The 27222-nt window shown below is 37.1% G+C and overlaps 1 protein-coding gene across 3 annotated transcripts in view; it reads right to left on the minus strand.

Annotated features, from left to right (window-relative positions):
- The window catches only part of Xrn2 (5'-3' exoribonuclease 2), an 86546-nt gene that overhangs the window by 24635 nt on the left and 34689 nt on the right, over positions 1-27222 (minus strand). For all 3 annotated transcript variants that reach the window (XM_029567586.1, XM_008841269.3, XM_029567588.1), the window contains 11 exons: positions 24580-24624; positions 22099-22230; positions 18491-18609; positions 17250-17385; positions 16022-16129; positions 15858-15947; positions 14821-14893; positions 12336-12419; positions 10030-10127; positions 9366-9445; positions 7909-7965 (listed from right to left, as the gene is read on the minus strand). In XM_029567586.1, coding sequence (XP_029423446.1) covers positions 7909-7965; positions 9366-9445; positions 10030-10127; positions 12336-12419; positions 14821-14893; positions 15858-15947; positions 16022-16129; positions 17250-17385; positions 18491-18609; positions 22099-22230; positions 24580-24624 — 1022 coding nt within the window. The remainder of the gene's footprint in view (positions 1-7908; positions 7966-9365; positions 9446-10029; positions 10128-12335; positions 12420-14820; positions 14894-15857; positions 15948-16021; positions 16130-17249; positions 17386-18490; positions 18610-22098; positions 22231-24579; positions 24625-27222) is intronic.

Here is a 27222-nt window from a genome sequence, read left to right on the forward strand (position 1 = left end):
GAGCTGATCTTCCTAAAACAAGGAACTGTAAATAGGCTGACTAGATTCAGCAGATGGACAAGCACTGGGGAACAGCTGGGGGCGCCGACAACACAGTGAACAGTAACAGGGATGACAGAGTATATGGGCTCTAGGGGGAGGGGGGTGGAGGCTATAAGAAGGTGTCATTTGGGATGTGGGTATATAGATTGTTTGGGATGTTCTGTATGAAATACACACAAAAAAAATTAAAAAATGAGTTATATTTGAGGAAGAAGCATAAAAATTTGCTTCATGTAAATTACTATTGCAATCTACCTGATGACTTTATATCCCTGCTTAGGTGCCAAGGATCTCAAAAAGTAACCAACTGTGACTAGTAATAATCAAATACATAGAGATTAGAGATGCACGTGTAAACATCAAAAGTGTTAGCATTAAAAATGAGTTTTTCTGTGTGAAAAAGTATATTTTAAAATGAAATGGAGATCTTTTTTAAAAGTTAAAATCACATTCAATTTTATGTCTTATAGGACATGTACTGAGTTCATATTGTATAACTGTATTAATTCAATTGTGAACCTAAAATTTTACAGCCAATTTTGAAAGAGATGCATCTTTGCTCTGGAAATTGTTATTGAATATGTTAATGCTGTAATGAAATGTTCCTTCTAATCATGTGGTTATTAAATAAATAATTAAAAAAAAAGACAATCTCTTCAACAAAGAATGCTGGGGAAAATGGATACACATATGTACAAAAATAAAAAGTAGACCCCTATCCCTCATCGTATACAACAAATTAATTAAAAAGGACAAAGGGGCTGGAGAGATGGCTCAGCAGTTAAGAGCTCTGGCTGCTCTTGCAGGACCTGCATTCGATTTCCAGCACCCATATGGTGGCTAACAACTGTCTGTAACTCCAGATCCAGAGGCTCCAATGCCCTCTTCTGATCTCTGAGGGTATGACAATACACTCATACACATGAAATAAAAATAATCAAATTTTTTTTAGAAAACTACTAAAAGAAAGCAGGGAAAACACTTCAGGATCCTAGACTAGGTAAAAAAAAATTTTTTTTTTTAAAGATCAGATCTTAAATGCACTGACAATAAAAGTCAAACAATAGCAGTGAAGAGACAATAGGCTAAGAGAAAATATTTGTATACTATGGAGGAGGAATTAATGCCCAGACTATATAAGGAACCCCCAAACTTCAAAAGCTAATTAATAGACATTTCTTAAAAGACACACAAGTGGCCAACAAAATGCTCCAGAGAAAATGTACATCACTAATTGGTAAGGAACTGCAAAAGACCACAATGAGGTGTCATCTCACGCCAATAAGAATGGCTTATTATCAAAAAACTAACAAATGTTGGTGAAAATATAGAGAAAGAAGTTTTGAAATAAATTAACTTTCCAAAACAAGGTAGCAGGTAGCCCAGGCTAGCCTTGAACTTGCTACATAGCCCAAGCTAACCAAGAACTTTTGATCTTCTGCCTTAGCCTCATGAGTACTCACTCAGGTTAAAAGGGGAAGTTTTATATACAGGTTCAGAAAGGGAACTCTTAGGAAATGAAGAGACCGCTCAGCCATTAAGAACACTTTCTGCTCTTTTAGAGGACCCAAGTTCAGCACTCACACAGAGCAGCTTACAACAGCACGTAACTCCAGCTCCAAGGGATCCAATGCCTCGGCCTCCTCAGGCAACTGCACTCTTGTACACATACCTACACATACACACACACACACACACATACACACACACACACAGAGGCAACTGCACTCATGTACACATACCTACACACACAGATACAAAGGGGGAGGGGGAGAGAACTGAAAATAAAAACGAATCTTATAAAAAAAATCCTTAAAAAGGAAGTCATATACTATCAGTGGGAATGTATATTGCAGAGCCATTATGGAAAACAGTACCATGGTTCTTCAAAAAATTTTTGACTAGAATGCATGATAATGTAATCCATGACAGGCACACTTCTAATGGAAACAAAGTCCTATAAAAAAGACAGCTCCTTCTCCACATTTATTATAGCAATATTCAGAATCATCAAGATAATGGAGTTCGTTAACTAAGATGTCCTTTGTCAAATAAATGGATAAAGAAATGTGGTACACACACTGCATACACAGTGGCCATAAAAAGGATGAAAGACTGACATTGTGTGGAAACATGGAGAGAAATGGACTGGGGGGTGGGGGAGATAGGCAGTGTGACAGATACCAGGTACTAAGACAGTAATGGGAAGGTAGTACTTTATACAGCATGACTGGGCAACTACAGAACAACTGGTTATACATTTCGAAGAAACTTAGAGAAAACTTTGATGGTTCTCAACACAGAAATGGCAATACTTCAGAAGACAGAAATGCTAATTAGCCTGATTTGGTCATTACATTGTTACATGTCTGAATTGGAACCCATTTCAAGTGGTCAGGAAGAGGTAACAATGAATTTTAGAAAGATCACCAGGCAGTGCTGTGTGAAAGAGGAGAGAAAGCCTGACATGGTGGTGTACACATTTAATTACAGCACTCGACAGGCAGTGAAGATGATTATTTGTGAGACTGAGGCCAGCCTGGTCTACATAACAAGTTCCAAGTCAGCTAGGGCTATGGAGAGACAGTACCTCAAATAGGTTAAGAGCAGAGAAAAAGGTCCATAAAGAAAGCACAGAGTTTAGGCAAAGAGCCTTGAACTTGCATTTGAGATGAAGTGGACATGCTGAGGAAGCACATGGACTGCAGATAACTAGAATAGAGTTCAGGTTCAGGTGACATGTTGAGTGGAGAGCTAGCAGTCACATAAAGATTTGAAACTAAGAAAATGAAAGAAATAGGCATGATAACAAGCTCTCAGGGAAAGGAAATAGTCTCAAGTGGCAGACATAGTCTCCCCTGAAAGACAATGGCTGTAACATGAGATTTAATAACATATGAAACCAAAGTTTGGGAAAAGAAACTCATTTATTCACCCAATATGTGTAATTTCCTTTGTTTAAAAATTCCATGTTCCATGTTGATGTTGCTCTGAGAGAAAAAGTTTTCAAGCTAAGAGGAAAATAATCTCTAAGGCTTCCCCTCAGAATCACACTCAATAGAGTAATTTTTATAATTAACATAGTACAACTCATCTAGAGAAAGAAGTATAAATTTGGACATTCTCATTCAAGGGACAATGATATTATTTATAATCTCAAAGACAATAAATTGGTCTTTGTCCTTGGATACCTGAAAACATATTGAAGATAGTCTCCTAAAGTAAGGTAAATCTCTACTGGCTTAATGACTTTAGTATTTTAAATCATTCCAAATACATATAAAAGTCTATCAAGATTTTGTAAAAACATACTTTCTAATATAGTAACATTAGCCATGGCTCAAACTTTTTTCCTAAGGCAACAACTCATTATGCAAAGAGCCAAAGGATAACTCTTTTTAAAGGTCAAAAGTCTTTTTAAAAGCATTCTATTTGCTTGGTTTCTTGGGGGGGTGGTGTGCATGGCATGGCCCAAGTGTGAAGATCAGAGGACAGTTTATAGGAACTGGTCATCATCTCCTTCCATTATGTAGGCTCTGGATTGAACTCAGGTCATCAGGCTTGGAGGCTAGCACCGTTATTTCTTGAGATATCTCACTGGCCCAAGATAACTTCTCTTATGGACCCAAACTTTTGAAATTCCTTCACTTGTTTCAGGTTTACAATTTTTAAATTTTTAGATAAAGCACCAAAGAAAAATAAGATACAGATGACCCTCCACAACAGCCATGACCATAAAGTAGGAACCAGTTGTGGAGAATTTACCTGAAGAGAAGCAGCAGTAACCCCGAGAAAAGGAGCAGCACACCCCCTCTGAGAAGTCCAAGGAAAAGACAAGTCAGTAAGAGAATGGCCTATGGCAGCAGGGGTGCACGTCAATGGCAAAGCACTTGCCTCAAAGTCTTGCACAAAAGCCCTCCAAACCAGTCTAGCCTATGGACCCATCAAGCTGCCTAGCCAAGGTCAGAGAATCATGTTCAGATTTATACTGTCTCATCTAACTCGATGCACCTGAGAAGTATTTTCACCTGCTTTTTCCAAGCACAGATGCATTGCTGACTTGCCTCGCTTTAGCTTTCATCAGCCAAGAGTAGAATGGATGCCTTCTGTGACAGTCACCTTCCTCCCATTTTAATCACCCCACAAACACAAAGGGCACACTTTAAAAAATATAAACCTTGAATATCTTTGAAAATAAGGAAACTGAATGGTACTTTTATTTGTATTCCTGATAAGAAAATACTATAGAACAAAGTTTGGACAGAAAAGGAAGGGAATCCACAGCTCTCTCCTGACTTCGTTCAAGAATTATTCTGAAGGCTGACAAGATGGCTCAGAGGACAAAGGCACTTAATGCAGAAGCCTGGAGACCTGAGGTCAGTCACTGGAATGTATGTAAAGATTGAAAGAAAGAATCAATTTCATAAAGCTGCCCTCTGACCTTCACATGCAGTGTGTGTGTTTGTTGTCATATACACTAAAAACAATTTTTAACAAAGAATTATTCTGAAAAACACTATTTCAAATAATGCTACTATTTGAAAATCCTAGCACACTGCTCAAAGCAAGGAGAAAACTCCAAATATCAAGCTTCATTTTCATTCCACCTTTCCTAAAAATACTCTGCAATTAATACTAAACCAGAATGTTAATGCAAACCATTCTTGCAGGGAAATTTTCATCGCTCATATACTTGACATTTTAAAACACTTAAAAGAGTTTGTAGAATTGTGATACTCTATCAGAAGAGGTTAACCAGTTCAGCAGCCTATGTAATAGTGCAGACAGTAGAAGCCAAACCCTCCCAAGTGTTTAACATGAAGTCTACTCTAGAGTGCATGCATTCCATCTCCTTCAGGTTTTTGGTTCTGAATTATCTGTCGACCAACTGTGAGTCTTGTAAATGCTGCAGTAATCATTATACCTAAAATTCCATCCACAGAAACACAATCCATAAAAATTTTTAAAAATTTCTTGGAGACATAAAAATGTCCTATTCTTTGTGTCATTTATCCAAAGGTGATCAGAGCAAGTTTGAGAAACACACCCCTAGAAGAAAAATATTAAGAGGTTTGGCTTAGAAAAATGTGGCAAACACTAGTTCCAACACAATGAACAACTGACTCATACATGGATTTAGGGTTTTTTTAAGAGGATAAAAGAAAACAATGGTACTTCTGAAAAATACCACATGCAAAATCATACAAGTTATACACTGTATATTTAGTCTTTAATTTTTTTAAAATTTTATACATATGTGTATCATTGAGTGTATATATGTGCAGCACATGCATACAGGTGGCTATGAGCCACCATGTGGGTGCTGAAACTGAATTAGGATCCTCTGGAAGAAGAGCAAGTGCATCTCTTCAGTTCCCATACACTATATTTTAAAACAAAGCAAGCAAAAAGCAATGAAGGGTAGCCCACCCACACTCAGAAAATGAAAGGAAGAGCATTTCAAACAATGGCAAGAAGGCATAGAGATCAAAATGATACTGACAGGAACAGCCTGGGTAGAAAAGAGGTGTTCCTAAGAAAGTGGACATTCAGGCATAGAGCTATGGCTCTTCTAAATTACAATAGGCCTGGAAAACACAAAGCATCAGTGTATATCACCTACGCTTTGAGCAAACAGGCAATGGTGCTGCTGTGCTGGGGTTATAAATTTTGCTTTATTTTTTTTTAAGACAGTACCTCCCTATGTACCCCTGGCCGACCTGGAACTTACTATATAGACCAGGATAGCCTCAAACTCACAGGCTTGTGAAATCTGCTTGCCTCAGCCTTTCAAGTGCTGGGATTAAAGGCATGGGCCACCACATCTGGCACTTTTCTGCAATTTAAAAATCATATGCACAATGGCTTATATGTTTAAAGTTAGTAAGGAATTATAAAAAAACACTGACCAAATAAAACTAGCGAAGAAAAACCAAGATGAGGACAATTAAAGGAAACAGTTCAGTTCTATTTAAAAGTTAAGCTACTAACATGTTGATGAATGATTTAGGGAATCAGAACTGAAAGCAAAAAGATCTCTTAGGATCACAATTGACTGTATTTGCTAACAGTCTCTATAAACTTGAGGGACTTCAGTAACTTGAGTTATAACACACTTTCTCAATACCATAGGTAAGATCAAATGTGACAGGAATAACCAATTCAAGGAAACAACTTTTCAAATACGGAATGAGACACTGGATGAGTGAAAAAAATGACAAGAGTCAAAATATATGACAGGAGACACTGGAGACTGCACTTCTAAATCTTAGTTTATAAAACAAACATAACTGGAATATATGACACGCATAGGAAAGCAAGAGAGGACACACATGCATATGCAAGCCCCCCCCCCCGTACACACAAAGTACACACATAGACCTGCAGAAAACCAGATCTTGGCCTTAATATCATCTCTCAGAGAAAAGAGTAAAAATTATCTCAATAAGATAAAAATTAAGTTTTCACAAATCTTCAGGAAATTAATTTTTTAATATATGTTTGAAGTTACTTTTCAATATATACCTGAATATGCACCTAGATCTTGATTTGTTTTATCCACATAATGAACACAGTGAACACATTAAGTACCAAACATAACAGGGCCCTTCAGGCTCAGAAAACAGAAAACCAGCAACATTATCATCCATCACCCAAATAAAACTCCACGACTTGTCCACTGATTCTTTAACTCTCCTCTGGGCAAGCCTCTCTATCCTAATTAGAAACTTAAGTAGAATTAACTATTTCTAGAGGGCTAGACAGTAAGGCCCTTGAAAACATGCAGAAAATCCAAGGAGTATAAAAATGTGACAATCCAAAAAGAGACCTAGTATAATTAACTGCCCTGAAGCACCAATGTGAGCCAGAAACCCCACAGGTTAATGCAGTGTCCACAGGGAATGTGACAGAGCCAGCTTGTTTGTGATAGGCTTATGAGCATCACTTTAAAGTCTGTACTTCACCCTTAACAAAAGAGTATAAAGATAGAGTCAGTACAAAAGAGTCAAAGACAGACAAATCGTGTACAGATAAACAACAACAAAAGTGCAAAAAGTAAAAATCTTTCTTTCCAGAATGGCAATCAGCTACTAAATCCACTTAAGCTAAGAAATAAACTGCTTATTTTTCACAGTAAGAAACAACTAAAATCTAAAGTATTTCTCAAATGTGTGAGAGATCATAGGAATGAGTCAAAAAGGAAGACGAGATTAGTAGGCATCTGCCAAATTTTTTAACGTGCTTGCTTTAGTCTTGCCTAAATACTGCAATAAATGGTAATAGCATAAACTCTGGCATCAAGATTTGCAATTTCAATACACAAATAAGTAGTATGTTGATTTTTCATTTGCAACAGTTAAATTTCACATTATTTTTCTGGAAGAGAAAATGCTGTCACTACTGAAGTGAAGGACACTTCTTTTTAGGTAATTTTAACTAAAACATACCACATATTTTTGTTTTTAAATTCTGCAGAACCATAAATATAGCAATAATTAAGATAATCTGTTTGAACACAGTGAAGCAGTATGAGCCACTGGGGCATAAAAGTCTGTCTGCTTCTGTGTGGCATACTACCACAAACCCCTATTCTCCATCTCCCACTTCCCTAATCCTGGAAGAATCAGAGGTTGCCAGGAGAGACCAGAAAACAGATAAGCATGCTTGTTAAATCAGTAACCTTAACAATATACATAATTTAAAGTCAAGAGGCTTTGTTCTGAGGTCTGCAACAGAGGGACTCTCAATCTTAAAGCACTGGTGAATTAACACTGCCATTTCCTTGTAAATCAGAGACCTGTTAAAATTCATTTATAAATTCTGAGCTGTGCCCTGGACAAATGCTATGAATTTGGAAAAGCCTACCTGACTGCAGTGTTCTGGGTCAGGTCCCGTAACATGGGCACAGGAGAACATACGGTTCTAAAGGGAAAAACAAGAGAAGAACCACCTGCGTGCATACTTTAACTATGTAGGCAAGGAGAACTAGGATACTGTTATGTTTGTTAGGCTTTTGAAAAACTAAATTATTAAATGCAGTAACAAAAACAATGTATCTTTATAATATAACCATGTCACCCTATTTATCATCTCATAAGTAAAAAATAATTATGGGCAAAGGGCTTATATCCAAATCTGTAAGTCAAACAAAGCAACAAAAAGAACAGTCCCCTACCCCCCAGTAAATTCAATGGGGCAGGAACAGATCAATAAAAAAAGCTGAATGGGGGCTAGAGAGATAACTAAGTGGTTAAGAGCACATAATGCTCTTCCAGAGAACCTAAACTTGGTTCCCAGCTGACCAATAAAAAAAGTTGAATGGGGGCTAGAGAGATGACTAAGTGGTTAAAAGCACATAACGCTCTTTCAGAGGACCTAAATTCAGTTCCCAGCACCCACATCAGGCAGCTCACAACCTCCTGCAACTCTAGCTTCAGGAGATCCAATGTCCTCTTTTGGCCTCTGCAGGTACCTATACTCACACATGCACATACTCACAAACACACACATAATTTAAAAGACCATTTGCTGTTCTTGCAAAGAACCCATATTCTGCTTCCAACACCCACATGATGGCTCACAACCACTAGAATTTCAGTTCTAAAGGGTCCAAAACCCTCTTCTGGCTCGAAACAACTATATTTTACAAAAACCAAACAAGAATAAATGCGAAGAGTATTATTCTTACACTTATGAAAATCTAAAACCTGGCTTATTATATCACTAAACTGTGTTTTCTGCTTCTCATTCCACCTTTTGATATATAATGCATTTATCTTCTGAAAACTCCACTATGCACTCAAGTAACAGAACGAGAAAAGCAAGCATCACTGTAGTATTAACAGAATTATGAAAACAGTTTTGACTGTGCAAATACCTTGAGAGCTCAGGAAACTCAAGGCTGCACAGCTATTGTATGTTGAAGAACCAGGCTTTGAATCCATGTCCTTTTTAGTACAGTGGGTTTTTGTTGTTCTTTTTACTTAATATTTTATTTTTTATTTTATGTGTATGAGTGTATTGCCTGCATGTATATAAGTGCACCATGTCATGCAATGCATGCAGAGATCAGAAGAGGGTGTTGGCTCTCCTGGAACTGGAGTTACAGGTTGTTACCTGCCATGTGGGTGCTGGGAACCAAACCCAGGTCCTCTGCAAGAGCAGCCAGTGCTCTTGACTGCTGAGCCATGTCTCCAGTCCCTAGTCCAGCAGGGCTTTAGGAATAATTTTCATACTCTTACTAGAAAGCCAAACAGCAGACAACATCCAAACTAACTAAACTTTCTTCTAGTTGCCTCAATGATACACAAATGGATACTTACTGATCTGGAAGAATGGCTTCTTCATCCAGAGAAAACTTTCCTTGAATACCATGACACAGTTCAGGTGGCACATCCACTGGCTGTGGAAAAATGCATTTCTGATGATATAACCAAATGAATAGGTCACGAGGACTCAGACAGACACTTGCACACTTTTTATTATATTCACCAAAGTTCAGAGGAATATTATACATGGGACTCAATGGTGCAAATAACCCATGGATCTATCATCAGATGTGAACTGATAAACAAAATGTGGAATTTACTGGAAAATTATTCAGAAATTAAAAAAATGAAATTTTGGTCTGTGCCTACATGAATGAACTTTAAATAACATGCCAAGTGAAATGATCTAGATATTGAGGATTCAAATACTATTAGATTCCAGTTATATGAGGTATCAGGAATAGGCAGACACCTAGAGACAGTTACCTAAACTGGCAGATCACAGAACAGGAAGATGTTAATCCTGTCTAATGAGCATAAAATTCTTTGTAGGTAAATGAAAATGTTCTGGAATGAACAGTGGTGACAGCTATATAATTCCATGGATATATTTTAATGTCAGAATTTTATACTTAAAAAGTTAGAGGTAAATTTCATATTACATATTTTACTAAAATTATGAAAAATGCATTCTTATTAAGCAAATTGCATACTATACCTCTGTGGAACCTGTCTGGTACAGCTCTAAAATGAAGTCATGTAGTGGGTGAAGTTTTCCCACAAACAAAACATCACCTCCAAGACTATTTCTCCTGTCTAGAGAGAAGAGTAAGAAGAGAGTAAGCGCACAACCAGAGATTACACCTGAAGATATGCTTATGCAGCTGCAACAAAGGAAAGCACCTAGACTTCAAAAACTATTACTAGCATAATACTTATGAAAAATAATTTAAAAGTGACAAATCTAAATGTGTGATATGCCTCTATGGAAGAAAAAATATTCTGAAATGAGGTTTCAACAATCAATTCTATGATAGAGACATCGTTGAAACATATTTGGATATCTTGCAAGATAAAGGGACAAACCTTTCTTGGTCATCAAGAATCCAGTTTCTTGTATAAGAAACAAACATTCCAGGAGGAAGTACAAACTATCACATACCATAACAAAGACTAATCTCAGTACAGCTGACAAAGTGTTTTTTAAGGACTTGTTATACTGATACTAAAGAAATTTTTCAACTGAATTCAGCTTTACAAATTTTCCATCTAAATATTTCTGTCAGTATTAATTATTAAATGCTATTTCTTGTTCAAAATATATTTCAAATTAGCCCTCTAAGAGCAAATGCTTGTTCTACCTACTCCTCCAAGAAAAGCCAATTCTCTGAAGATGGTGGAAAGGAGAGGGAGACAGAAGAAACAAGCATTGCCTTCCAAAGTTCTTGTGTGAAGGTCATCAGGAATTAAGAAGTTAAAGGATACTTTTTCTTTATTTCTAGGAATGTTTTTATTTTTTTGATTTCTTCAAAGACCCATTCAACAGTCAACAGTGTGTTGTTTAATCTCCACAGGTTTGTGTATGCTCTAGGTTTCTCTTGCTATTGATTTGTAGTCTAATTCCAGTAAGATCAGATAGAAGAAATTATTTCAATTATCCTATATTTGTTAAGACTTGCTTTGTGTCCTAGTGTATTATCTATTTTAGAGAAAGTTCCATGGGCTGCTAAGAAAAATGTATATTTTGCAATGCTTTGTTGGACTATTCTGTAAATGTCTGTTCTACCCATTTGATCTATGATGCCATATAATTCAGATATTTCTCTCTGTTTATTTTTCGTCAGGACAATTTGTCCACTGGTGAAAGTAGGGTACTGAAGTCACCCACCACTATTATGTTGGGTTTAATCTGTTTCTTTACCTCCAACAGTTTTTGTTTTATGAAACTGGATACACCTATGTTTGAGGCACATATGCTATGAATTGTAATGTACTCTTGACGGATTGCTTCCTTAATCATTACGAAGTGACCATCTTTATCTTATCTCACCAGTTTAGGTTCAAAGTATGTTTTGTCAGATATTGGATCAGTGACATCTGCAAGTTTCCTAAATCCATTTGCCTGGAATACAAAGGATGTTCTTTGCTTTTTCTTTTATTTATTTTTTTAACACTTAAAATATGTATGTGTGTGTGTGTGTGTGTGTGTGTGTGTGTAAAACATATATGTATGAATGTATTGCTTGCATATATATAAATGCAACCATGACATGCAGTGTCATGGAAGTCAGAAGGTGGTGCTGATTCCCTGGAACTGGAATTACAGACAATTGTTAGCCACCATGTGGGTAGTGGGAATCCAACCCGAGTTCTCTGGAAGAGCAGCCAGTACTCTTAACCACTGAGTCATCTCTCCAGACCTATTCTTTTATTTATTTTTATGTGTGCAAATGTTTGCCTACATGTATGTAAGTGCACCACATGCATGCAATGTCCATGGAGGCTAGAAAAGGGTGTTGGATTCTCAGGAACTATGGTTATTAGCCACCATGTGGGTGTTGGGAACTGAACCCAAGTCCCCTACAACAGTAGCCAGTGCTCTTAACTACTTAGTCATTTCTCCAGCCTCTAAAAGGTTGTTTGGCTTTTCTTGAAACAGGGTCTCCTTGTAGCCCCAGTGGGCCAACTCACTATGTAGACCAGGCTAGCTTTGAACTCACAGAGATCCGTCTGCCTCTGCCTCCCAAGTGCTGGGATTACAAGCTTGGGTCACCAAGTCCAGCTGAAGTGTCAGTTTTAACTAAATTTAGAAAATACTGATGAATTAAAATATTTCAATTATACACTACTCAATTTACAAATAGATTAAGAAGCAAAGTTAATATCTGTTATAATAAAGTAAATTAATGATTTATACCCCCTTTATAAGAAATCTGACAAATGCAAAAAGTTTAATTTTACACAGAAATGGGAAGTCTATGTTACATAGTTTCAGCATTGACCAAGTAGCAGTGAAATTCTTACTCTCTTCTGGAGTGAGGTCTGGATATACCTCTTCTAGGGCAGCTCGAAGCCTTCGCTCATCCACAAATGGTAACAGAGCAACACCTGGGGAAACCAACAAACTAATCACCTCAGTTATTAGAATCACTAGTTTCAAATTTTCATTGGCCCAAACAAACAGTTCAAGTAAAGCATCTCTGTTGCTATAGACATTTGGAACTGAACTCTATTTTGTCATTTAGCCAAAACTCAGATGCAAATATTATGTATATGGTAGCAATGGCCAAAACTTCTTCATATTTTCTACACTTAAAATGGCTCATACGGAAAATCATGCTGTGTCTGATTGGTAATACATTTTTAGATGAAACGGCAAGACCACCTGGACACCAATCTATGCTCTTGCTTTACTAACATGCCCTCAGGCCAATCAGCTCATTTTCTAGAGCTTGAGCTTGTCCTTTTGTGGTTTCTTTTGTAAAATGAGATTATTTACCTAAAATGCTCAGAAGTTCTATTTTCAGACTACAAGAAAAGTCTCTTTCAGCTCCAAAATTCCATAGCATTCTGTTTACATTCTAAATCTACTAACTCATTTATGACAAACATTCTTTAGAGCCTTAAGTAACTTTCGGGTGGGGAACACAACAAACTGTTCATGTGGAGACTGAAAATGATCCTCACTGTAGACTGGAAATAAAGGAATTGTTTTATTTGAACCTATGGCCGTAAGTTTCAGGGAAGCTTATCACTGAGACAGTATCTATTATAATACTAGAAAAATAAAGTTAGTTTAGCATACTTATGTTCCATTAATAAGCTACAAAAACCGTATTTTAGCCAAATAAAACAAGGTAAATAGCAATAAGTAATGAGTAGAATTGAATAAAAAAAATTTTTTTTTTTCGGTCTCCCTGTAGCCCCAGCTGTCCAGCTGTCCTGGAACTCACTATGTAGACCAGGTTAGGACTTCATAAATTCAAGTATTGTGGTGCATACCTGTAGCCCCAGCTCTCAGGAGGTGGAGCAGGAAGATCAGAAGTTCAAGATTATCCTCGGCTACATAGTGTGTCTAAAGCCAGCCTGGACTATGTGAGACCTGTCAACACAGAAGGGAAAGAAGGAGGAGAGTGGGAAGAGGAGGAGGAAGAGGAAGGGGAGAGGAAGAAAATGAACAAGAAGAGGAGGAAAAAGGGGAAGAGGAAGAAGAGGAGGAGAAAGAAGAAATTTTTTTTGGAGAGGGTCTCCAAGTAGCCCCAGTTGGCCTCAAACTCACTATGTAGATCAGGCTGGCCTTGAACTCACAGAGATCCGCCTGCCTCTGCCCTCCCAAGTGCTGGGATTAAAGGCACGCACCACCACACCTGGCGAATTAAATAATTTTGAAACAATCACCACTCCACTATATTTAAAAATTATGAGAAATGGTTTCTCATAGTAACTTAGCTACTATTATTTTCAAAGTAAGGATCCATTTAATTTTACTGCCTTGTAAGAATCTAAGCTAAAAAACTACGTTCTGGTATAAATTTCAAGGGCCTAAAAGAAGTGGCCTCAACTATCAGTATCTACTATCTAAGCAAGGCTAATTCAATTACTGGCAAACACAAGAAACTAAGGAATTGTTCAAATTTTATTCAGTTGCACACATGGGAGAAATACCAACAAGAAACCACAACGTTACCTAGCTCTTATTTTCTACCCATTTGCTTTAAAAATCTAAAAAAATTATCCATAAAACTTTCCTACAGTAAGACTTTCCCATAATGTTAACTCCAGAAGCTGATTTCAGTCAGCAGGCAACCTGCAGTGCCACTAACAGTGAAAAAATTACAAGCAACAAATCAGCTTTGCTGACCAAAGCAGAACGGAGTGCTTTGCATCCAGAGCTAGCTGCAATAATGCTTGAGAGTGTACTGGTGGTAAAAAAGTGAGAAGAGCAGCTACTCATGTCTGAGCACTTCCTGAGGTTCATGCACTCACTGCCTAATCTAATCCTCTCAATCACCCAAAAACAGCCCAGGCAATGGTTATGTTCAGGTAAACATTTATTTTAAATGGAGCTCTAGAGTCAAGACTCTCTGGCTCAGATATTTGCTCTGCCATCATATGAGCAAACTGATCAAATTACCTAAGTTATCTATTTATATATAAAACATAGAGAAATCAAAGCTACTAAGCTGCATATCCACACTGGGCCAATTTTACAAAAACACAATACTTTTAAATTACATATAATGTTAAGAAGTACACACACTAAAAATATAAGTTAAAAAAAAGGGGGGAGTGCCCAGCCTATCATGTCTCTTCCTATCATTTTAAGATGCAATTAACCCAGGCAAGAACTTTACCAAGTAATACATTTTCATTGCTTCCACTGTTTTAAAAATGTGTATGGTTGACTAGGTATACTTCCTAATAGTACTAAATTTACTATGGAACCTAAACAAAAACTGCTGTTTTATTAAAATTTTTAAACAAAATGGAATTAATGTCTAAATTTTACCTTGCCATGCATATTTCTTCCCATTCAGATCAATAGCAAAATCTTCAGGGTAGAAGTCAATTATACTAGAATCCTGTTATCAGGGAGAAAAGTGAGGAATCAAAACGGAAGTCACAAAGCCCTGTTACAAAACTATGATATGATTTTTCTGAATTCATCTAACTCAATAAGGAATGAGAGGGTTTTTTTAAAAAATATTGTATTTTTTTTTTATTTTATATTATGTCTATGTGTGTATTGCCTGCATGTGTGAAAGTGTACCCGCATCATGCAATGCCCATGGAGGTCAGAAGGGGATGCCCAATCCCCTGGAACTGGAGTTATGGATGGTTGTTAGCCACCACGTGGGTGCTGGAATCAAACCCAGGTCCTATGCAAGAGCAGCCCATGCTCTTAACCACTGAGTCATCGCTTCAGCCTGAGGAATGAGGTTTTTCTGTTTCCCTCTAAATGTTAAGGAAGGGGTCACTAATACCAGGTGTAGTAAAACGAAATTAACAATTTAAATATAGAAAAAAATTTTAGTTTTAGTTAAAAATTACCAGTTTTAGAACTGATAATTATGGGCTATATGCAGGCAGTGAAGAGTTTATTTACTCTTAACAATTTCTACTTCCTTGGCTGGTAAGCCAGAATAAGAGCTCCTGAAGCCATTATATATAGCTGACACAAATAAAAAGTTATGTTGGGTATGGTGGCCAAGCCTTTAATCCCAGTGCTCAGGAGGCAGAGGCAGGTGGACTCAGTATGTTCAAGGCCAGACAGGGCTTCACAGTGACACCCTGTCTGAATTAAACAAATAAACAAAAGAGTTACAGGTAGGGGGAAAAAACCTTTTGTTTTTTAAATTATGTAGGATACTCAGTCAAAGAGAGTACAAACTAAAACATTATGTAGGGAAAAAATAACATGGAAGAACTCATTTTTTTTCTGTATTTAATTTTTTAACTATGATATGCAAAAACAACCACAACTCATGTTAATAAAAATGCATGACAACCCAGTTATCAACACATCCAAAATACTAAGGGACTTACAGGGTCACTCATGAGCTTCCTCCAGGATGGAGGTAGAAAGTTACCACTTGCAGCTGGAAAAACCCCCATGAGTTGTTCCAGTGGTTTAAACTGCAAGAGAGAAAAAAGTTAAAGACCCCACATTATTATCAAATTTAAATTCTTGTTTCAACTCTGAAGCTTACCGGTTTTGTACCCTTCTCAAAATCAGAAGACATGTCTGCAATACCTTCAAAGTCTGAAGCAAACGGTGCATAATGGAATGGGTAATACCACTTCCAGGAAGCACAACCCTAAAATTAAAGATAAATTTAAAAAATGTTAATGATGGACACAATAAAAAAGACTATCGATCTTTAATATTCTATTTATAAAATATGAAGTCTGAGATAGATGCCACTCATTAATTTTTTAGTTCAAAATGTTGTTTTGAACTGTCTGCTTCATATTAGTGATGCCTTTTCTTAAAAAGTACTGCAAAACTTCTTTAATAATCAGTAGTTAACACCAAACTTTACATTCACAAATGTAATTTCGTAAAAAGATATTTACCCTTAAAATCTATTTGATGACATTTCTTTCCAATTCTAGAGGTTCGGTTCATTTTACAATTTACAACTTTCTCTTGACTATAAAAGATGAATAAACACACCAAAAACCAAACCAAAAGCAAGTTATAGAAAACAGATGCCTTTCTGGCATGTTTTGACTCTATGCCCACTAAAATAAAATACTGAGAATAGCTGTAAAACAAGCAAGTAGAATGTTTTACAATCAATACTTAGTGCATTATGCTACTCCCTACGTTCTGACTTACTTCATCTACTCCCAGGTCATACCAAACTTAACTTAGCTCACTCTCTTAACATAGATCACTCTCTTAACATAAAACCAGATATAGTCTATCAGTGTTAAATCCTCAGTGAGTCTATCTACTCTCTCATCAACCTGACATCTCAATTATCAAAAGGTTCAAGTCAGATACAGACCAGTTCAATTAATATTTATTTCATGTAATATTATAGAAGGCCTGTTATCATTCAGTTTCTTTAGAATTCTTATTGGTTATGTTCCAAGTTTTATCCTTTCTTTAGCTACTTGATGGTCAATTAAAGCCAACTGTTTTCAAACTTCACTTAAACATAAAACATTAAACTTTAAAGATCATAAAGACCAACTCTATTGTCTTCTTGATCCTGAAAACCCTTTAACACAACAAAAATGAGCTTTGTTTATATATTAATGTCTTAGAAACTTCAAGTTTTTGCAAATATTCACAATAATAATTTTAATAGGAAATTTAAAATAATGAGCGTGAGCCTTATTTCAGGATATTCAATATCATGCAAAATTAAAAGAAATAGTTTCTAAAATGATTAGCAAAAGATTTAGAAGAAAAAATTCTTTCTATACCTGGTAATAATATCGAAGAACCCAGCACAGCCCTTCAACATATGACTGTACAACCTTCCGTCGGAATTTCTCATCAGCTGCATCTACATCAAATTTGTTCTTGTAGTATCGTTGCTTCCAACCAGCTTCCCATAATCTAAAAACCAGGTGAAGCCAGTTTATGTTGAATTAACTACTAACATATGTAGTTAAAGACTATCTACTGATTCATAACCCAAACCAATATTTTGGTTTTATTGCAACAGGGTCTCCCTATAGAGCCAACTGGCCTGGAACTTGCTATGTAGACCAGGCTGACTTTGATCTCACAGAGATCTGCCTGCCTCTGCAGGGTTAAGGGAGTGAGTGTACCACCATGCCAGGCCCAACCCAAATCCATTTATATTTAATATCCAGGGGAAAGGTGAAGGAGTTGTGAAGTAATGCTAAAACAGATTGGTTCGATTTTCTAAACACGCCACTTTCACAGGATTTATCAATTTAAAGATAGTTAAAAAAAGAAAAAATCAAAAACCCAGAGTCAATTTTTTTTACTATGAAATAACTCTACAACTGTATTCTAAGATTAAAATATTAAAGACATTTATATAGTTCAGAAGAAAGAAAATTAAATTACTTTTAAAGTAGGTATTTTAAATATAAAAAGGCTTATAAAAATAATCTAGGAACCAGGCAGAAAGTATGTGTATACCTGTTCTCTCTGTAATGAAGTAAAACAGCTCATATGTAAGTTTGTGGCTCTTTATTTAAAAATACACATTTTTCTCTAAAATTAACATCTTGTACATTTCATTTTGTGGAGGAATCTTTACAGTTGAAACTATTAAAGCCAACTATATATTACTATCCAAATGTATCTGAACTTTCTGGGTTAAGCAGCTTGAAAATTTAATCTCCAAAGAGTAACATTCAGATCACATCATCAGAGCTAAATATTTCATGTCTAGCCAATCTAGTTCCTGGTCTCTAAGGGAAAAGTGGCTTGGAAGACAGAAACCTGCCTGCATACTAATCTGGATACTTGGGTTTAACAGCAATAGCTTACACATCTCCCTGGAATTTACTGACTATTCTAACCCTCCACATTAATTACTGCTGGATAAAAAGATCACAGGCAAGCATCTGAAGGCATTGCTGCTCTAAGCTAAATAGCATTAATTAGACCATATCTATTTCAGCAATTTGCTAACAAAGTACTACCCATAAAAAAAAAAAAAAGAAAAAAGAAAAAAGGGCTTCACCTGACGTTATCCTCTGGCTCTGGCTCACTGTCACTGTCATCTGCTTTTCTTTTAATTCCTCCTATTGGAGATGGGGAGCCATCAGATGTGAAACTTGTATTAGGAGATATTGAAGGACTCTGCAGACAATTACAACATTACAGATGGATTTCATTATTCATTTTAGCCAACTGTCATTACTTATCAAGTTTCATGGTGACACAGTTTTTTAAAAGCTATTAAATAGATATAGTAAACACATTTAGAAAGAACAGAGACTGATCTTGCCTCATAGTCCTTCCTCTTTCCAAGAAAAGCAACCAAGTACCAAGCTTCCTAACATTAAAGTTCTAAAAAGGAGTTCTGAGGGAAAAACTACACACACACACACACACACACACACACACACACACACACAGAGTATTACATACTATACAAATAGTATCACGTACTATCTATAATACATATGTAAAACAGTCAATACTCATAAAAGTACAATCAAATATAAGTCATAACCAACCACTTTGCAAAGCAATAGTTTAATGAGAATCCACTTGTTAACTGTTAAACTATTTTACATGAATTTTATTTTTTGTCTTTTTTTGAGACAGGGTCTCCCTGTAGCCCCAGCTGTCCTGGAACTCACTATGTAGACCAGGCTGGCCTTGAACTCACAGAGATCCGCCTGCCTCTGCCTCCTGAGTGCTGGGATTAAAGGTGTGCGCCACCACGCCCAGCTGGCCCATAATATTTTAACGTTTAATTAAACATAAAAGAAAATCTCTTGCAATTATAGTTAAACGCCCAGCTGGCCCAAAATATTTTAATGTTTAATTAAACATAAAAGAAGATCTCTTACAATTATAGTTACGATAAATGTCCAAAGTCATTGTGGTAGAAAACACTTCCACAGTCATTTCCCTCTATTAGTCACAGTAAATTAGATATTTCAAGTAAATTGAATTATCTTAAAATTGAGAGCTCACAAAGCTCTCAAGACTTTAATGATACTAGAAGAAAAACCTTAGCATGAAGGTAGTTCACAGACCAAGAAAGCCTGTCCTTCACATAGAATTTAAAGCAGTTTCCTTTAAAAAATGTATAATGTCAATTTTGTTCATAATAATATATGCCTAAGGGCAGCAAAATGGTTCAGCAGGTAAAGCACTTGCAGCAGAGACTGATGACCTGAGTTCTAGCCTCAAGACCCTCATAAGGATAGAGAAAAAACACTGACTCCACAAAGCTGTCCTCTGAAGTTCACTTGTACATACCCTCCCATCCCAACACACACATCACTCACACACACACACACACACACACACACACACACACACACAATAATAATGCTAACTAAATATTTTTAAACATATGCCAAATACTGTCAAAAAAAAAAAAAATTAGCCCAGGAAGGGACTGCTGTATCTGGAAACTGCAGACAAAACAAAGTCTGATATGCCAAGTTCAACTTTTACTAGATGCATGGCCTTGAGCAATTTAACCTCTGAGTCTGAGCTTACATTGAGAATGATAACTTCTTTAGAAGTTTTAGCAAGGGGTAAATGAAACTATATATGAAAGATTACTAACATGCTGCCTGCCTAGCACATGTGGTTAACCAATCAGTAAATGACCACTGTATTTTCTGAGCCCTAATCTACTTGGGCGACATTCCCAATCAATTGTCTAAGTAGAAAGAAGTTGCATACTTTCCCAAACATTCTTGGCTAATAAAACATAATCTCCATCTTCAGATTATAAAAATATTGTTCTGTCTCTACCAATAAATACAATCTTTCTGAACATAACCATATTTACACAAATTCATTCATACAAATTTCATTTTAAAACATGTTAGCAACTAGACAAATTCTATTAGGAAAGTATAATAATACCATAGTTCAGAATGCAAACATTTAAAGCCATATGGATGAGGAAACAAAACATTAACAATGTCAATCATTAACAGACAAGTACTAGAAACTACCATGCCCAACAACTCAGGGGAAAAAAATCATTTTAAAGACTCTCTTTAGCTTTGTGTGGTAACACACTATTTTTAATCCCTTCACTGAGAAGGCAGAGGCAGGAGGATCTCTATGAGATTGAGGCCAGCCTGGTCTACATAGCAAGTTCCATACCAGCTAGGGCTACTGGTAATTTGGCTTCTTGGTCTTTGTATTCAGACCACTTTGAAGGTGAAAGTCCTATTAGGTAAAGACTCCAATTCCATACTTCTTTTACATAGAAAAAATTATGTGAAGAGGATTAAGACAGGATCAAATTAAAAACCTAGTTTCCAAACTCTCCATTCTCTCTCCCTCGAAGACATTACTGATCAATAGTCTAGTCTGATTAAAATACTGGAATCCTTCTCATAGTTGGCAAATTTTAAACCTACCTACCTCTCTGAATTAAAACAAAACTGAAAAAAAAAGCACTCTACATCATCACCATGGCATTTTAGAATACCAGTCACTCTCAGTTCTACCCCATAGGGATACAGACAGAATCTGAATGACAGACACCAGCTTCTACGTTCTCAAAACGTCCTGATTCACCACATCCTACTCACGGTGAGACAGAAAACAAAAATCAAATAGAATGAGCTGCTTCTCTCAGGAGAATGGAAATCTCAGTTCCCACATTCTAAACCTAAGTCCTAAAATTTCTAGATGTGAATTTATGTGAATACAATTTTAGTCAGTCATCTGATACAGCAAAAGTTCCCCATGTAGAATTATCATTTTAATAAGGGATATAAGCATTAACAGGAAACCTCTTAATCAAATTTAAGTATTTGAGCTTATGCAATTTCCTTGGATGCGTCAAAGAGAAAATATACTACAATATCAAACTTTGCAGAGTATCTTCCTTCCTCTAGTGTTCATTCTTCAGTCTCTTCCCTTGTTCTTGCTGCTACTGCCCCAGGCACTCCTAGCTTACAGCCATTCCCACCACAACAAACAGGAAGGAGATAGATCCCACAACCTTGCTGAATTGGGTGGGTTTTTTCCTACAGTTTAAATTTTGAGTTCATTCAGTTTGTAAGTTTACAAACGGGAAACAACCAGAGTTTGGATAATAAGGGATACCTTAAAATATCCATTCAGAAATATTTCATGCCTAAATTAGACAATGAGGATTTAGGCAATGAAGAGTTTCTTTTTTTGATAGCCCAATGAATACCATTCTGAAAATGCACATATCTGATCCACAGGAGGAAAGCGGAAATAAGGGAACAAAATTTATGCTCCTCTCTAACTTCAGCTGTGAGACATTGGTGTTCTAGCCATGCTTCTAATACCATCCACCACTCAGGTCTTTGGGGGCTGACGCCAGCAGCTGTGGCCCATCTGCATTACTAGAGCACTGCAACCACTTAGCTATCTCTTTATATTCATTTGTATTGACTATCCCACATATTTCTCTTTCACTTCATTTAAATATTTTCACCTTGATAAAGATTGATTTAGTAAAGTTAAAAAATATCTCAAAACAAAAGAAATTGAAAAAACTGCCACAAAATACAACTCAAGGTGAAGTGATAAAATTCACAGACACACAACTCCAAAAGAAATCCGATGTTCATCATTCCTCAAAGGCACATGAGAGAATAAGCCACTTACAGAGTTATTCTGCATCCTCATTTCATAGGCTGCTTGTCTCGGATTACTGGCTACTTGACAACCTGGTAAATTTCTTGCGCCCAAGGCATGAGGGGTTAATATTCCACTAGGAGTAAAGGCCGGTTGATCTCTCTAACATAATGGAAAAAAGTGTAGAAATTAAAATTAAATCACAACAGTTAGATGTCAGCAAGAGGACAATGGAACACAGTCCTCATTTGAAGCACGGAACTACAGGACTCATTGAACCACATGTACCTCCGTTAACATTACAGGGTTATTTACACCTTATAAGCAGTAGTCTATAAAAACTCTGCACTAAAAGTACATATAACAGTATGTATAGTACATTGTTCTGATACACAGAATCAACTGAAGTCTCATTACGCTAATCATTGTTTGTTTATAATCTTAGGAAACACTCAAAACACAAAAATTTCAGGTGAATAATAATAAATATTTTTGAAAAAAGAAAACAAAAAAATATTTTATTATTTTTATTTTATGTGTATGAGTTTATTGCCTAAATAGATGTAAGTGCATCTATATTGTGCAGTGCCCATGGAGGTCAGAAGAGGGGGGTCAGATCTGGAGTTACAGACGGTTGTTAGCCACCATGTGGGTAGAGAATCAAACCCTAGTCTTCTCCAAGAGCAGTCAGTGTTCTTAACCTCCGATCCATCTCTCCAACCCCAGAAAAACTTTCACTTATAACCTTCGTAGGACTGAACTTTTCATTTCTAATTAATTAGAGCCATAATTAAAGTTATAAAAGGTGATAGCCATGTCTGGCTGACGAAACAGACACTGATTAACAGATATCCAGTAGAAATCCTACATGCCCCTTCCAATCTAAGTGCTTTCAAACCTAAATGCAATGGTAAGCAATGACATTTCTCCTTTCCAATTTCCTAAAACTGCTCAATTCTTATAAAACATAATAGTGAAGGCAATCCCTAAACCGCTCAAATTTGAAAATCCAGTTGGTAAGAAAAACATTAACTAAAGAAGTGAAATGAGTATAAAGCATTATACAAGTAAGTATAAAAGCAATATGATAGGTAGGCAGGAAGCAGCATACTTAAAAAGAAAGAACTGTTCAACCCGAAGAACTGAAGAAACCAACAAGGGAAGCCTTGTGTATAAGGAATAATGGGAGGGAGCAATGAAGGCAGGAACACATTTGGAGGTACCAAATAAACACAACACTCCAGTCATCAGGGATAGATATATTTGGAAGATAGGAGGGCATAAGATGGATGGTTGGAATTAGAGCAGATCAGTGTGTTCTGAACACCAAACTAAGGTAGAAATGGATTCTGAAGAAATTAAGGTGTCAGAGGTGATTTCAGAGCTGTGAAACAAAAGTTTAGAAGGTCATGCCCTATAAGGATTAACCTGGCAAAGATGAGTTAGAGGAAGTAAGTGCAGTAACTTCAAAGAATATGCAAAGGGCTATTTTTATTACAGAAACTATCTGATTATTACAAACAATTCTAATAGGCAAGTGTCACTAACTTCCCACCTCCTGTCCACCAGGTCTGTTTCTTAACTTCAAAGCTTAGAGTTTAAATATGGTCCACGGACCTGGAGAGATGGCTCAGCAGTTAAGAGCACTGACTGCTCTTGTAGAGGAGCCAAGTTCAATTCCCAGCACCCACATGCAGCTAACAACTGTCTGTAACTGCAGTTCCAGGAGATCTAACAACCTCTTCTGACCTTCACCAGCATTGCATGACAAGGGTACACCTACACACATGCAGGCAATACACTCATACACATAAAATAAAAAAAAATTTAAATTAAAAAAAAGGGAGGGAGACTAGAGAGATGGCTCAGCGGAGTGCACTGGTTGTACTTGTAGAGGACCCAGGTTCAATACCCAACAGCCACATACGGCTAACAAAACCGTCTGTAACTCCAGTTCCAGGGGATCCGATGACCTCTTCTGACCTTCACTGACACTGCACAACAAGGGTACACCTACCCACACAACACTCATACACATGAAACAAAAAAATAAAAATATTTTTTGAAGTATGGTTCAGAAGCTAGATATGGTGACATATGCCAGTGGCCCTCAAACTTAGGAAATTGAGACAAGAGAAGTGTGAATTCAAGGCCAGTTTGGGCTACACTGGTACTTATATACCCTATCTCATAAAAATGTAAACAAAAAAACTTAGCCTAGTATTCTTTTTTCCAGCTCCAAGGCAGCTGGTTGGATGTTTATGTCCTTGACCAATTCCTTCTGGGTAACAATAAAGATACTGTAATGAATATCTTCCTCAAAAAATTGTAAAGTTAGGGACCCAGCACGGTGGTACACACCTTTAATCCCAGTACAGCAGATCTCTGGGAGCTGGAGGCCAGCCTGCTCTACACAGTGAGTTCTAGGTCAGTCAGAGCTACACAATGAGACCATGTCTCAAAAACAAAGCAAAGTTAAGCTATGGCCAATCTCATGCAATTAAAACTCACCTTCATCCTCTTTCTTTTCTCTTTCTGTCGTCTTCTAAAACTGTCCTAAAATTATAAAATCCACATATTCTGTCAAATAATTACACAAAAAATGTCAGAGTTAAACATTAGCAGGAATGAATCAGGAGATCATTTAAGTTTTAAAGGAAGACCCTAATAATCTGGTACATGGCTACACTAGGCATTAGACTACATATACAAAGCCTTGCTTATCAGAACTTTAGATGAACAGAAGACTGAATTTAGATACAATTTAATTATTCTTAAAATTGAGATTTTTAAAATACATTACAGGAAAATGCAAGAGCTATGACAAAGATCTTAGTTTTACCCTGGATGGAATAAACTTGTCAATGAGGAAAAAATACAAATAAGGAAACAATCTTTTGATAAATTTATTCAAAGTATAAATGACAAAACAGAGAGAAGTGTGATTCTGCAAATACCCCTAGATTCCAAAAAACTCAGCAATGGAAAAACAGAAATTCAGATTTACTGCTTACTCTGGGCCAAGATCCTGCACAGGAAAAAGTCTAGTCCACAATGAGTCTTCCCCTCCATTCATTTTCAAAGGGCTGCCACGATTCCAACTGGACAGGTATGGGAGTTCGCTGATACTACCTCCCACTAACACTAGTCCATTCCACAGCCTTGCATACCCATGCTCAACTCAGTGAAACAAGAACTAAAATGGCCGTGGCTGCTGCTGTGGCTTAAAATTGCAATCATCCAGGTGGCTACCCCAGGCAAATGTACTTCTATCTCTTCCAAGTCAGAACTGTCAACTGCGATGTCATTAATACCTTAACATGATCTAAAACTGGTGCTTTCTGCTAGGAGAGGGGCTCAACAATGGGTACATATGGATACATCTCTGAAGTATAGCTCAGGGGCCCCAACTATTCTTAAACATCCTATGGTATGGACACTCCTGATTTATTCCTCCTTTAGTGATTCTATTTTGATTTCTATTGTAATTTCATTTTGTGATTCTAGGGATCAACTTAGGGATTCTCACATGTGAGGCACTACCCACTCAGCTATATTTCAGCACTCACTGACTTATTTTCCTTACTTATTTTATAAGTGTGCATGTGTATGTGTATATGTGCCACAGCACTCAAGTGGCTGTCAGAAAACAACTTGAGTTGGTTCTCTCCTTTGACAATTTGGGTCCCAAAAATTGAACATGGGGTCACCAGCTGGCAGCAAGTGCCTTTATCCATAGAGCCATCTCAGTAGCTCCCTCACTGGTATCTTATTTTTTTTTTTATTTTATGTGTATTTGTGTATTGCTTGAATGGAGGTAAATGCACCCGTGTCGTGCAATGCCCACGGAGGTCAGAAAAGGGTGTCGGATCCCCTGGGACTGGAGTTACAGGACAGTTGTTAGCTGCCATGTGGGTGCTGGGATTCAAACCCGGGTCTTCTGCAAGAACATTCAGTGTTCTTAACAGATAGAGCCATCTCTCCAGCCCCCCTTCACTGGTATATTTTATCAAGTTTTAGCCCTTTCTTCAAAGAAGCCTTTCTTATCTAGGCCATCAGCATTTTGTAAATTCTGAAATCTATCAATCCTTTTCAGTTCTTATCTGAACATGACTGTTTCTTCCTTGAGTCACATTATTCACCTGGCTTCCAAGATACTACACTCAGCAGGCTTTCCTTCTCTTCCTCACTTGGCTTGTGCCTTTGCTCAATGGTGGTGTTCCTCTGGGCCTAGTGCTCAGGACCTCTCCACTTCATACTTCCAATGGGTGGGATCACCTGCTCTCTTGGCTTTAAACACCATCTGCATACTAATAGCCCTCTAACTAGGTCCTTTCTTCCCTTAAAATCTCCATCTGGGTATTTCAAACTAAACATGTCCAAATAACCACCTTTGATACCTTCCCCCACCCCAACTTTTCTCAAGGGTGTTGGCTCTGAACATTTTCTAGCTGCTTGAACAAAATGCTCTGAAGTCATTATTAACACATCCTCTTTCTCTCTTAGAATCTGCATTTGGCCCATTAGCCACCCCCACTGCTCTTCTTTCAAAACATGTTCAGAATCCCTCTCTAAGCTCAATGCATGTACCTCTGCCTCCACAGTTAATCAAAACAACACAGCTGCAATGTCAGATCTTGTCTCTTTTCTGCTTAGAACTCACCACGGATACATAAAGAATGCTAAAATGGCCTCTAGGGGTACTAGACTTGGCCCTCCATCACTTGTGACTTTACTGCCAATACCCTCACCGTGCCTATCACATTGCTTATGTCATACACTGCTCCTGGGTGTTCAATGAACTTATGTAAAGTGGCTCCTGACCAGAGCCTTGGCACTGCTGTTTTCTGAGTCTTAAGTGCTTCCTTAAAACACTGCATGGCGGGGCTGGAAAGATGGCTCAGCAGTTAAGAGCACTAAGTGCTCTTGCAGAGGACCTGGGTTTGATTCCCAGTATCCACATGGTGGCTACAAACCATCCTTAACTCCAGTTCCAGGGGATTCCGAAACCCTCTTCTGACCTCTGCAGCAATGCACAACACAGGTGGCACTCACATACATGCAGGCAATACACTCAAACACATAGAATAAATAAATTAAAAAAAAAAATTTTTTTTTTTAAAAAGCATCTTGACTTAAAAAAAAAAAAAAAAC

This window comes from Nannospalax galili, unplaced genomic scaffold (genome assembly GCF_000622305.1).
Source record: "Nannospalax galili isolate Female #2095 unplaced genomic scaffold, S.galili_v1.0 scaffold510, whole genome shotgun sequence".
Lineage (NCBI taxonomy): Eukaryota > Metazoa > Chordata > Mammalia > Rodentia > Spalacidae > Nannospalax > Nannospalax galili.